Genomic DNA, 14,094 nt, shown 5'->3' on the forward strand with positions numbered 1-14,094 from the left:
CCCTCCATCTATCAATTACATCAAAGATAAACGGACGGTTTTTATGATAAAAATAAATACATCAGCGTTTGCTGTAATAGTTTCTACAGCGAATAAAGGTGTAAAGTTTCAGTTTAAAACAGGTTCAATGACAGCACTGCAATTCAATAATAATTCAGGTTAAGGCAGACAATAGCCAGCAGGTGGGGTAGTTATACCAAAGGATTGATGATCAACCTCTTGTATCCTTGAGGCCTTTTAAACCTGTGTACATTCTCAGTCAGTGTCTATTATGTCTTGTAGTTTTTACTTCACTAACAAATTCAAACAGCCCAGATTATTCTGGAAAAAAAATGATTGTCATCTGCACGGACTGGAAGGAAAAACGATCGACTCCAGGTGCTATGTAAGTGTCAGATTAAGCCTTCAGTTTAAATGTGCGTTGCGATCACACATCAGTGGAGATCTGCATGCTGTTTGGGTACGAGGACACTTCGAAACATGAGGACCTTGGCCTGCATGAAGGACAGGTTAGGAAGTCCAGCGATCACACTGTCAGCCTCTGCACTCAGCTCTTCGTCCTGATGAGGCCTCCTGTTGGACGTCAAACACAAAGCAAGTTTTTAAAAATAAGACAAACAAGGCAATAAAATAAGATGGAGGTGAAGCTGACCTCACTGAAAGGCTTGTCTTCTCTACAGTGGACATCAATCGATTCAAGGTGTCCTCTAGGCTGCTGCTGTTCATGCTGCTTTCCAGTTTGCTGACAGTCAACTCATACAGCTCACGGTCAACACCTTTTCATGAGATTAGGTATAGTAGAAAAGACAATGAAGGGAACAGCGCTTCAAGAGGAGCTCTGTCACAGCAAACCTAAAGAAGAAGTTCAGTTCTGTGGTCTCACATGCTGACCTGGTGGAGGACTATCACATCGGCTGCTGCTGCTGCTGCTCGATGTGCTCTCATCCACAGGACCAAAATAATCCAGGTTGAGAGCAGAGCAGCCTGGCAGGGGGAGAGAAGGGATGAGCCATTTCTTATTTGTCATCTACTTGTGTTTGCTGAGAGGAAGGGTTCGAAATTTCATGTTCACATTCACAGGCCACTCAATCATGAACTAGCTCTTAGCATACAGTCAGTAACAGCACTTTTTTTCTACACTGACCTGACACAAATATATAAAAAGTCCTGATGAGGAACTTCTTCCCGAACATTTACTGCCCTCTCTTAAGCACAACAGACATTTATCACAGGGGGCATTTTGGTTCAGAGCTGTCAAAATCTGAGTGTGATATCGACAGTGGTTTTTAGTTGGATGGACAGATTGATTCAAGGTGGAGTCCTGTTTCTTCCAGTTAAAAGTCTTATCAAAGTCTAGTCTTTGAAGATGTGTTTATGTTGTCTCATCTTGACCACTGTAATGCCCTGCATGCTGATGTTAGCCAGGCTTCTCTCTATCACACTATGCACAATACCAGGAGCTTGTAAAGGGTTAACAGATGGTAGCCATTATTACTTCCTGCGTTTTCTGTTGTGGAAAAAAATATCTACATATGTATATACAATGCTAATAATTTAACAGAATTCCTTTTGAATGAGCACAAGACAGTGTAAACTACTTGAATTACTTAAAGAATATCAAACAAAATAATTGGCATTCAAGTGGTAACACAAGCTGTAAGTCATAAGAGATCATCGCTGCTAGGCAACACTTGTTGCCTAGGAGCCACTGAGGCTAACATTTAGCAAGATAACAAGTGGGGAAACTAAGACACAAGCAAGACATAGATGTTCTTCTTTTTCTTTTAACCTTTTTCAAACCTGTGAGCTTTTAGGCCAATTAATTCATGCAGCTCACGCTGGAACAACAAAAGACTTGAGGAATATCCAAGCAGGCGCTGGAGTTGTTTGAATATTCCATCTCTGCATTGAACCACAGCAGAGCAGAGTGATGAAAACACGAGGGAAGAGAAGCCAAACCAAGAAGAAAGGATCGACCCATTTATTTCAGTATTTACAAGGAGTCCTTAATGCAGTGCACCGATTCTCAATTTGAGCAGTAGATCGGAAGAAATAAATAAAAACAGTCTTTTGCTTGACAAATTATAGATCCAAATATAATTTCACCATTTGAAACAAACAAACAAACAAACAAAAATATTAGAAAATGATTGCTAGCAAAAAGGCACAACTCATTATGAACAGTTGTATCTGGATTTACAGAAATGCTGTAGAAACACCTGGAAAATGGTGATTATTTTCTGAAAATTAGGTGCTTTGGATCAAACACTCAGTCCTAACAAGTCTGCTCATATTTTATAGGATGAGAGAACATGAGGTTGATAATAAAAACAAATGAAAAGGAAGAGCAAACACAACTGCAAAACGTTAATTTAGATGCGGAAGAAAATAATAATGCAAAGAAATGGAGCAAACAATAAGCATCTATCTATAAATATATAAAGTACTCATGTACTAGTGGCTGATTGGGCAGTTAAATTGAACATTGAACATTTTTTTTCTCATTTTATCACTATACCTTTGTCTTGGGTTGTGGATGTGAATATATGAAGAGTAAAACTAAGAATATAAACCAGGGTAAAAGGGCTTCTTAACCAAGGAGTGTGGCTGTGCTCAATTTTATCATTGTTCATTTTGCCTACACCAGCGGACTCAACTCAGCAAAAGTTTTATTTAGATATTAGAGCAGATATTTAGAAATCAAGTTTCTCAGCTGCCATGTCCATTCTTAGATACATACATGTGTATATATCTGCTAGCTCAAGAGCAAAGTTTAATCTTGCATGCTTCACAATCATTTCTGGGAATTTCACGCAATGTTTTTTCTCTTTTCGCATTTTCCTTATATGGAAAAAACTTGCGTTTGTTAGCATAACTTAGTGCTACCTTCTTTAAATGCATGCAGCAGCAAACGACTGCCCTTAAACGCAAACTGGTGCAGATTGTTTTGTGATTTGGTTTAGATTCCCTCTCTAAATAAACTTATATTACCACACACGCAATAACCCTGTTATAAGTGGTGTTCACCATACCACACACTTGCTCACTCAGTCTATTCTGCTTCTTGTCAAATTAAAATTGCGAAATTTCCAGAGCAAAGAATTACACTTTTCAAATATATATGAACAAATAAATATATTTGTCAAAGAGTTAAAGACAAATAAAGTCAGAAAATGTGGCATATTATCAGATTTAGTGTGTAATAAAGTCAAAAGTCACAGAAGAGTGTTCAACCTCTGCAGAGGCCACAAAAAATGAAAATAAAAATAATCCCTGAATAAACATATCCATCAAAACTCTGCGCACACGTTAGAGCCTTGCTCACCAACGTGTTTGATAGAGTAGGACAAACAAGGGAAGTGTTTAGTGTGGTGTTAATTTAGCATTTAAGTTCTTGTAATGTAGTTTAAAAAAATAACTTCAGGACCATTAAGCAGCATTTCTAGATGAACATCCTGAACTTTCGTCATCTCAAATGGGATCGATAAATACTGAGATAAATTCCTTCTGGTAAAGATGAGGTAAAGACACCACAGAAGGCGAAAAAGAGGGAAAGGGGGGCAACACAGTGCTTCCCGTGTGATGGTTTTGAAACAATTCAGAGAAATTCATATTTTTACTGTTTGTATGACCATCTGTATTACTTTGAAACTCCAGTTTTGAGACTGTTGACAACAACAGAACGTTGTGGTCATCGTTAGCAAAAGAGGGGAAACACAGGGAGGATTCAAAGAAGCAGCACATGGCCTGGAGGAGGCAAAGGGTCCAGAGGAAACTCTCAAAAGTTTTTGGCTTATTAACAGAAGCCATGAATGGGATGGTTGGTAGTCTACTTCCATCCCCAGAAGTGGGGGGCTCGGCGAGGGGACGTACCGTCCTGAGAGCTGCTAAGGCCACGGCTGACCCACCCCAGCTGGCTGGAAGGTAGCTCCTCCTTCAAAGAACACAAATAGCGTTAGATGTGCCCTGCTATTGCTTAAATGGGTCATCAACCAGTCTGGTGTACCTGCGCTGAAAGTGTTGAGGGATCAGGTGTGTCCAGAGGCGTTGCAGGTGCTTGTGTTGTGACCGCTGAATGTCTTGGAGAACACACAGCTGGCACAGAGTCTTTGGTGGGCTCAAGCATTCCCTGGAAAAGATATGAATGTAAAGTTGCGTGCAAGCAGTGGAAAGACTGAATAAAGATTTTACAGAGCAACAGTGCTTCGTATAGAGGTGATAAAATGTAGCACGTCTTTAAGCTACATTCATGCAATCAAGACAGGTTGTCTGGTCATCGATCACACACCACTAAGTGTCATTGATTTACTTCACATTTCCTACAGGTAGCTCACCAGGTCGGATGCAAAAGCAGGCACGGTCACAGGCTGCTTCTTCTTGCCTACAAACACCTTCAGAAGGAAAGAAAGTAAACACTAATTAATTGTATATTTGCAGGATGGTGAAGTTTCAGTTACAGTGAATACAACAGTATTGTTGTATTGGCGTGCTATGTTTACATGGACACTTGGAAAAGTCTCATGTAACCACCTCAATCAGAACAGACTGGTGCAATTGGAGGGAATTGTCAACACTTGATCTGATCGTTTCCCTCCAGTTCTTTATGCTTATGTTTGCACCACGTGGGGTAAACACCAGGTGATGTGACGAGTTCCCGAGAGGGACAGACATATTGAGGTAGCAGAAATACCAGTTGTTCAAACAAGTGCTTTAAAAGATGAACAGATACGGACCTGCCGACACATTTTACCCTGGGCATGCAGATAAAAGTTCCATTGTGCTTTATGTTTTGGGGTATGCAAACACAAACTGTACATCTTGAGTGTCCATGATGTTTGAGTGTCCATATAAACGGCTGTAATCTCAACTTGGGTTGTAAAATTTGTAATCTAAGAATCATTTCAGTCGGGTTGAAGAAACACCGTCTGTGTAAACAGTTCAGTTTCACCTTGGCAAACCAGTTACTGGTATAAATGACACTGAGGCCCAACTCACAATGTTCCTTGTGTTTACGCCAAGGCACCTGAGCAGAGTCCTGTTAGTATAAGATCCCCCCCACTGAAACTGGAGCCCAACTGCACTGTGAATGTCCTGCTGTGGCCAGAACAACCCCTGCTGAATCCTGGGAGAGGGTTAGAACATTAAAAAGCAGAGTAATGATATATTTAGATGTGCTATACAGACAGGTTAAATCACAATTTGTGGTATAAAATCAATTTATGTCTCAATAATAGTTTAGGGAAAATGCTAACTCCTAATTCGGGAGCGTATCCTCACCACTGAGCACCGTTGGGTCCTGGTATCGCCTCTTTGGTCTCAGGGAGATGGCAGGGCTGAAGCAAAGCACAGAGACTGAGCAGCTCCTCCTCACCTTCCACAGCTGGGACCTCCACCTCTGGGAATGTGGCCAACAGGAGCTGCTGGACACGGCAGGACAGGGAAGCCTGGGTAGAAAACAGAGATAGATGTTTATGTTCAGAATGAAAACCTTTCGACAGACTTATAGCTTTTGCTGTAGTTTAACTGCCAGGGAACATCTTAAAATGTATTTGGGAAAAGTATAAAAATAAAAATTGCCGTCAACAGCAATAGCAACACTCCTACCTGACAGCTGTTCTTCCTGCTACCTCCATTTTCATATTCCTCCTCCTCCGTACCCCCATCACGCTGCAGGCTGCTGACTGGCTCTCTGAACTGTGTCCAAGTTCTTCCTTCCTCATGTGCACTCTGGTCCTTGAACTCCGCCCATGATCCTTCTCCATCCTCCTGGGTGGGTGCTGAGCAGAAGTCTGCGAAGCTGTCGCTCGGTGGGAGGTTTCCTAGACTCTGCACGGCTGCATCAGCTGTTTGTTCTTGGTCCCTGCGACGCTCAGGAGAACTGTCAGCGAAGTCAGCAAACCTGTCTTCAGTCGGGTTGGAGGTAGAGGAGGTTCCCTGAGTCGCATATTGGTTACAATGAACGCTCTTCTCTGGCTCAGACTGGCTGGGGTTTACCATACTGCTGTTAACACATGAGTCAGAATATCTGTAGGGTCCCACTTTCTCATCCTCATCATCAGTCCGGTCCCATTCGCTCTCATTGTCTTGAGAAGCAAGGGATGAAACATTTGGCTCCAGGTCTGCAGAGACACCCTCAAATGACAAATCATCACAGAGAGATGCCAGGTCCTCTGAAGCGAGCTCATACGTACTTCTATCTCGATCTTCTGTCTCATCATCCTTAGAGGTTTGCAGAGGATTAAAACTCCATTCCCTCCGAGCATCTTTGCCTCGCTCCTCCTCACCAGATGGAAAATCCAAAGCTGCTGCAGCTTCCTGAGTCTCATAGTTGTCCTGATGTGGTTGCACAAGTGCTGCATCTCGTTTCTCACAGTGCTTGACCTTAGTGTGGACATTTTCACAACGGGGTCTGGGCTCAGATTCCATAATAACTTCCTGTCCGGAATCACAGATTTGTTCATTCAAGCTGGTGTTTGTCCCTCTAGCGTTTCCGCCCCACTGCTCTGTGTTGCCCATGGGAGACAAACCACAGCACCAGGGGTGTGCTGTCTGCTCGGTGAACACAGTGAAATCAGCAAACCCCGTTTCCTCCTGCGGAGAGGAAGCCCCCACTATAGAAGCACTATGTGCTTGAGTGTCATGGCCTCTTTCAGCATATCCATTTGTGAGGCGCGAACAAGGTTCTGCATCACAGTCCTGGCCTTCCTGAACCTTTCTCGACTCCAACTTCAAAGTGGATGTAGGTTGGGCTCGTTCAACCGGGTCTTTTACGCGACATGGCTCAGTAGCATCAGCAAAGCCGAGAGGGGAGCAAGGCTTCTCAACAGAAAATCCCCCGAAATCTCCAAACTCGTCGTCCTCCAATCCCACTTCCCCATCGGTGTCATCGTCCAGTGGAGGTGGGGAGGAGGAGTGCAAGGGAATGATGTCTGGCTCCATGGCTTCTCCTAGCAGCACCTGAAGGCCTCATGTACCTGGTGGACAAACATTAAAAGAATGAGATGAGGACGACTGTAAACAACAACGTTCTGGGGCTCATTTTGGTGCAGTAAAGATGATAATCACAAGGTTGTCGGCCTTTTCTAGAAACAGCAGGATGAATTTAGTTTCTAGTCTGTCACAGGAGATATATGTATGTGCGTACATACATTTCATACATTACTTTAAATGTTCTGGCACTGGATTTACTCTCTTAACAATCTGCATGCAGTTTTAAGGCCTCAGTGATGAAATAGATTGAAGGCCAATGGCCAAACTTGTGTGTAGTACTGAAGATGAACTAAGGAGATAGAAACTTCGATACGATACATATAAGTGAAATAATTAATCAGTAAACAATTGTTGGACAAATAACTTGTAAATAACTAGATGTCCTAACTGATTAACCTTTACTCCAAAACTATAGTTTGTTCTGCACAATGGATAAAAGAAAAAAAAAATAAATCCGTATTTAATGACTTCAATATGTTAAAGCCCATGCAACTACCCTCCAGTACCTTGGTTTTATTTTCATGTTTAACAGGTTAAATTCCCCTGAAATTAAAGCATGGCAGATGATTTCCTCTTTGCAGACTGTGCTAAAAATGAGGAACTTACACAGTGACCATCTTTATTCATCTACAACACAGCCTCATTATTTTACATACCCTATGTTTTGTGTGTCCCAATGATATTTAGCAGATGTGTCAACACTTTAATGAATACTCTGACAGTCCTGCTGTTCTTGAAGTGGAAAAAAGTGGCCCCCAGTCAGTAAACCGATACAGGAAACATTATCCGCAGCTCTGTGCTACTTAGATAAGCAGTTCAAGTCCGGATCGCGGATTAGCGTCTGAATTAACACAAACACACACACCCGAACTGCTCTGACCGCCATATCTCTACACAGCAGGTACATTTCACTTCATTTTTTTTGGTAAATTTGTAGTCCGTTAAGAGAAAACGACGACACACATCCTGCCATTTCCCCCCAGCCTCTTCATCCCGGACGGACAGGTGTCATGAGCAGCTGAAGTAAACAGAAGCTAATTATTGTGAGGAGCTTCAAATACACACATGAAGAGAAGCTACAGCAAATTAACAAACACCGGTATGTTGTTACCAACACAACAACTGATTAGCTTATAACAGCTAGCTAGAGTAGCTGCAGTCTAACGCTACCCGTCCGCCACAAGCAACCAAAACACCGCTATGCTACTTAAATGTAGCTAACTAACAACAATAAGCCTATTTATTTACCAACGGGGGATCACTTGGCTCGTCTGTCAGCCTTCTTCTCCATCACCTCCGCCCCGCACCATTCTTCCATAGGTATTTACAAAGGCAGCTCGAAAAGTGATGACCTCTCACTGTGCTCCCACAAAACGGTGTAGGAAATACACAAAGTCCGTGGTGCAAAAAAATATATCTGTAACGCAACGCCACTTTATAATAGACGATCTTCGTTCACGTCCAACATGTTTGAGATTATTATCACCCCCTGTTGGTGAGATTCGGCCTTACACTTGATATTGTTTGAGATTATGAACAAATGACTACATTTATTTAGGATTAAACAACCATTAATGATATTGATAATAATATAGTAATAATAATAATATTGAAACACACGTAGGCATTAATTAGTCAAAAAAGTGAAATGAAACTATGATTCTATTTGAATTAATTCTAAAAGTGAAGACGTAAATATACACATAAATATGTAAATAAATGCAATGTATAATGAGCTAACTAATTAATACACAGAAAAAATGAAAGGTAAACAAACCAGTTAAGGAGAAGTATAGAATAAAAACAGGAATATTTATTTGTCAAATGCTTTAACTTCAAAACGCACAGCGCCCTCTGCTGTGCCAGATGGCCCTGGTTGTTGCAGAAACACTAAAATGAACTGAGGTCAAGTTTTGAATAAATACAAGTGATTTATTTTAATATTCACTATATATTATTCGATATGTTTTTATACCGATTATGGAAACATTAGTTGCCAGCAATCACGACAAATATCAGTGTTAAGAAATCATTTTACAAAATAGTTTTTTTTTTGGTAGTTTCAGTGCTTGTTTCTTTAAGTGAAGGAAGAACTGATAAACTGTATGACAGAAAACATAAAAAATTAAAAGCTAAACAGAAACTTTACCTTGGAATAACAGCCATGTGCCAGTTACAAGTAGGATCGCTGAAAGTTTTACAAACTATTTTATGTTAAGTTTATTATGCTTGTCTAGCGCAAGAAAAAAACTTCAGGCATGGTTTCACATATTTTTGGCAGTCTAAAAACTTCTTGTCTGCCTGTTAAAATAAATCGTCAGTTTCATCCTGGCTGAAATGTTCCTTCCCATGTCATACAGTAAGACAGACTATAAATAGTGTGTATCTTCTACATTCACTTGCCAATTTACTAGTGAAAACTAATGTATTCAAATATCCTGGTGGAAAAGCATCAGAAAGGTGGAGGAGGTGGAAACACTGTGGAGGGTAAAGTACAACTTCTGCTTGGACACCCCTGAAACACAAGTATTATTGCGTTAGCTCAAATTGTCCATCCAGTGAGTGATGGACGATTTGACAGGACTGCACACCAGGCAATGGGCAGACATTGACATGGAGCGTCTAGCATCTGCCAACATGTGCAAATGTCCATTCGAACACAGAGGTGCTGTCTTTATTCATTAAAGCCTCTCCTACAAAGATATTACAAGAAGTAAGTGGAACCGCTGTGGAGGGTAACGTAGTAAATGCAACTCCTGCTTGGACACCCCTGAAACACAAATAACATTGTGTTATCTAGCAGTTAGCATTAGCATTAACATGTAACAATAATCCCCTAAATAATGATTAACTGAACTGAACGTAATTTCAGTCACGTTTATTCTAACACATAATGTTTTCTAGGCTGACACTGATGATGCAATACATATTAATCTGACCTGATAAGTGTGCGCGTTGTTGTTAGTGCTTTTCATTTTTCAATATTGGGGCCACAAAATACAGCAGGACGACATTTTCATGGTTGAAAGTGACAGTGTTCGCCTCAAGCTTCCCTCTGTTTGGCCTCCAGCTAACGCCACAGTGACGTAGGCCATGAAGGGGTCTATTCTGCTGCCGAAAGAAATGCAAATGCAGAACCAATATAGTTTTACAGGCAAAGTGTTGGATTGAACTCCTGTAAGGCTTCTTCCTGGTGTGAGTGTGCAGGCGCTCTGCTTGGTCTCCTTTATTTACATGTGCAGCAGCAGGCTCTGACAGATGGCAGTTCCTTCTGTTTCATCATGGAGTTGTTTCTCACAGCTGGGACAAGTGGACTCCAGTGTTTCATGTGCAGGAAATTGAAACAGCTAATGAGTCTCCATGCTGGGACACATCAGCTGCATCTCTTAAACATGAGAACATTTACCCAAGATGTGGAAGGATAGAAATATGTCAGGCGTTTCCTCTTCGATTCATCTTTCATTCTTCTTCTTTTTTTTTTTTTTTTTTTTTTACACTATTATATACATTGTGTAGTAATACTGTAGTTGTCAGTTGTTAGATACAAAAACATTGATTAAATACCTCAAATCTTGAATGTAAAATTTCTAGTTATTTTCTTCTACTCTGCTCTTTAGATTTTCTTACTTGAATTGTATTTTTCTTTGGAAACTCTCTCCATGTGTGAATGTTTGCCTTTGATAAGCATTTGACTGAGTGTTGCAACTAAAAATTCTTATTGTGAATTTGAAGCCTTACGAACTCTCAGTGAATCGGACTCGATACAGGCTGTGGACAAAACTGCATCAAAATACGTTATACGCTGATCCGCCACAACATTAAAACCACCGATAAGAGAAGTAAATGACACCGACTGTCTTGTGACTGAGAAACCTTTGGACCTGACATTTGTGTGGGTGTTACTTAGACGTGTAGCACCCACCCAGTGACACTCCTTGATCACAGCAGCCAGCCCTGGTAGGATGCAGCTTGACACAGACACACACATTTAGAACAACTCAACAAAACATGAAGAACAGCACAAGGATGGCCTCCAAATTCACTAGATCCTGATCAAGTATCTGTGGGATGATCCCCAGAGGCCCCTCCCCTCAACCCATAGGACCCAAAGGCCCCCACTAACAAGACACCCTCAGAACACCCATGTCCATTCTCTGCCTACACAATATTAGGAAGGTGGTCATAATCTTATGCCTGATTGGTGTAAAGTTAACCTCCCGCCTTGTGTAGAACAAAACACGACAGACAACCCACGTTTTTGGGTCCAACTCTGAGCGCCTTCCATTTCTTCAGCCAATTCCCCAAATAATATTTCTAATATCAGTCATCTTTGTAGCCACTCGGTGTTTAGAGACAGTCACACTGAACACGAGGAGGTTCCAAGATGAGAAGTTTATTGGTTTGCAAAGTAGCTGTTTTTACAAAAGCACAATGAAAAAAAAAAAAAAAAAAAAAAAAGCTGGGGGAATGTACCGTGGTTCCTGTGCACATTCTCTTCTCAAAGGGTCAGCTTTGATTCATTTGTGAATTCGTCATCCCGTAGGTACACTGCTCCACTGAGAAACAGCAGATCAAACAGCCAACATGAAGCTTGGCGAGATGAAAAGTACTCAGCATTCGTAACTCCCTGGAAACAGTCGTATGACAATGAGGGTTCACCTTGTTTTGCAGTTAAAAGAATCAGTTCGAGCCAGTACGTCTTTTTATAAACTTCCTCAAATCGTACAGTAAATTCTGTAATATCTGTACACCTCAGAAACCTCACGTTCGTCACTGTAAACTTTTCATATGCCTCATTTAAACAGCAGAAATGTTAGCAATACAGTACTTATCCTCACCACGTACAACCCTGCTGGTTACACTGTAATAAATAGAAACGTTAACCACACAACACGTCAGCAACAGATCAGCGTAGCTCTACTCTTTAATAATAGAGGCGCTCTCAACAGCCGTATAGCACTTTTTAGAAAGTTCATCTTGAAAGGTGGGGGTGGATTAGATTGAGTAGATATGTTACATCACACATTCTTGCTTTGTGTCTCATAAATGTTCAAATCCTGTGCTTCATCATCGATTTAAGGACTTAAATTCAATTCTTAGACAAAGTAAGAGTAGACAGGATTAAAGAAAAACTTGTTGGAATGATGAAGAAAAGGAGAAATCAACATGCTTGACTGAAACGAAAATTGGCAACATACCTGTAGTCTGTCACAAACATAGCCGGGTGCTGGCTTACATGCTCAATGAAAAGCTTTCTGCTTGGTAATGTAAAAAAAAAGCCCCCCGAAGGCCGCGTTCACAAATATGTACATCCAAAGTCCAGAATCAGGGTAACATACAGACCCAGGTAAAACAATAAGGTTTCAATTATGTAAAGGAAGGAAGGGTCCGAACGTAGATCCTTAATGAGTGGGGCAAACATGAACAAACATTTCCACCTGGGTTTTTATGATCACATTACAATCAAGAAGAGAAGGACATTCAATCTTATTTTTAAAGGGTTGCAGAACAGTTGATGTTCTTTAAATTACATGGGATCATCAGGAGATTAGGAGCTGGGACGTGTTGCTTACGTCAGAAAGAATACAATTTACACGATCAGCCATAACATTATGACTTCTGTAGTGAATAACACCGACTATCCTATGATGGAGCCTTTGGATGGGATAAATGGGACTGCAATACATTGGCAAATATGACTGGCATGTGGAAGGATTTCAACTTTGACAAGGGCCAAACTGTGATGACTAGACAATGTCTCCAAAAGTGCAGCTCTTGTGGGGCGTAGCGGTCAGAATCTACCATAAGTGGTCAGACGAGGGACAAGTGCGGTCAATCAGTGCTGGCCCGTCAGTGCATCACTGCCACAGTAGAAACGTGAGCAAGGCAGCCTGGTCTGATGAATCGCATTTTCTTTTACATCACATGAATGGCCAAGCTGGGGTCTCTCATCTGGGGAAAATATGGCACTTGGACGCAAGACCCACTTGCAGTTTCCAATGTTCAGATGGTGGTACTCTCAAAGTAACATCCACATAAATCCCACTAAATCCCAGGGTACATCGTAATGAGATCATCCGTGTTAGTCACGTCACAGGGAGGATGTTTTGTGGCTGATCGTGGGTATGTTGTACCAAAAATGCTTTTTAAACTGTAATACTGGTAGCTGGACACCATTTTTAAGTGTAAGTGAACCAAACAGGTAAGATCAAGTACCTCCACGGTCCCAAAAACTCAGAGCTTAACACACCTGGTCACGCATCCACACAAATAGCCCCCTTTAGTTGCAGCCCTTTAATTCAGGAAGCCTTGTACTTGTTGGTCTCCCTCCCCCGTGATTCCCGCTGAGGAACCAAAAACACGAACCCGTATCCCACTTTAACGCACATCTACAGCCCGACATGGATTATATTAACATGTTGTAACAAATGCTCACCTGTTAATAGAAAGAACACAAGAGATAAAACAGTATCCAACAACACACCCGTCAACACAGTTACACATTGTTTGTACATTTTTTTTTTCTGCTGTAATACTGGAGTAATGATGCATCACACTGGCTTGTGTCCCTGGAAATGCAGTTCTCAGTGCTGTATCTGTCCAAAATAAACAAGGAAGACCCGACTGACCGACCAGGAAAAAACAAGTTCTGCTCCAGAGCAGTCTTTCACAGATCAGCGATGTTATTGCTTCGTGAAAGGAACTAATAAAAAGTAGTGCATGCAGGTAAAGAAAGCATCCTGTCTGCACTTTGACAGATGATGCATACTGAGCTCAGAGAGAAAGCCTCATTAACAATATGTGAGTGGAGGAAGGAATGCTTCAATTACCAAGTGCCCTGAAGTTAAGACGTTGCTGCACAGACGGCGTTTTACTCCACAGCAGCAGGACAGGGAAACTGGGAAAACTCCTCATCAGCTTTTAAACACGGAATACTTAAGTGCAAAAGATTTAATGCTAATTCTGTGCAGCTTTATGCAAGAGCTACCCTCACTTCTTCATTTGCCTTCATTTTCACTGACGCAGCATTAAGAGAACGCGCGGTTCTGCAGAAATAAACATAACCTGCCGAAATCAGCTGCTTTCCCGTTTGTTACACTTTAT

At 41.4% G+C, this 14,094-nt stretch overlaps 1 protein-coding gene across 1 annotated transcript; it reads right to left on the reverse strand.

The window, feature by feature from the left end:
* Positions 1-1,966: 1,966 nt before the first annotated feature.
* On the reverse strand, positions 1,967-8,378 carry aftphb (aftiphilin b). The gene is made up of 7 exons (XM_047604050.1): positions 8,239-8,378; positions 5,605-6,974; positions 5,278-5,444; positions 4,996-5,122; positions 4,335-4,391; positions 4,007-4,129; positions 1,967-3,934 (listed from the first exon to the last, which is right to left on the reverse strand). Exons 2-7 carry the CDS (start codon positions 6,937-6,939, stop codon positions 3,830-3,832), a joined length of 1,914 nt encoding a protein of 637 aa, XP_047460006.1. The 5' UTR covers positions 6,940-6,974; positions 8,239-8,378; the 3' UTR covers positions 1,967-3,829.
* Positions 8,379-14,094: the final 5,716 nt, after the last annotated feature.

Source organism: Mugil cephalus, chromosome 13 (assembly GCF_022458985.1).
Source record: "Mugil cephalus isolate CIBA_MC_2020 chromosome 13, CIBA_Mcephalus_1.1, whole genome shotgun sequence".
In the NCBI taxonomy this organism is placed as follows: Eukaryota; Metazoa; Chordata; class Actinopteri; order Mugiliformes; family Mugilidae; genus Mugil; species Mugil cephalus.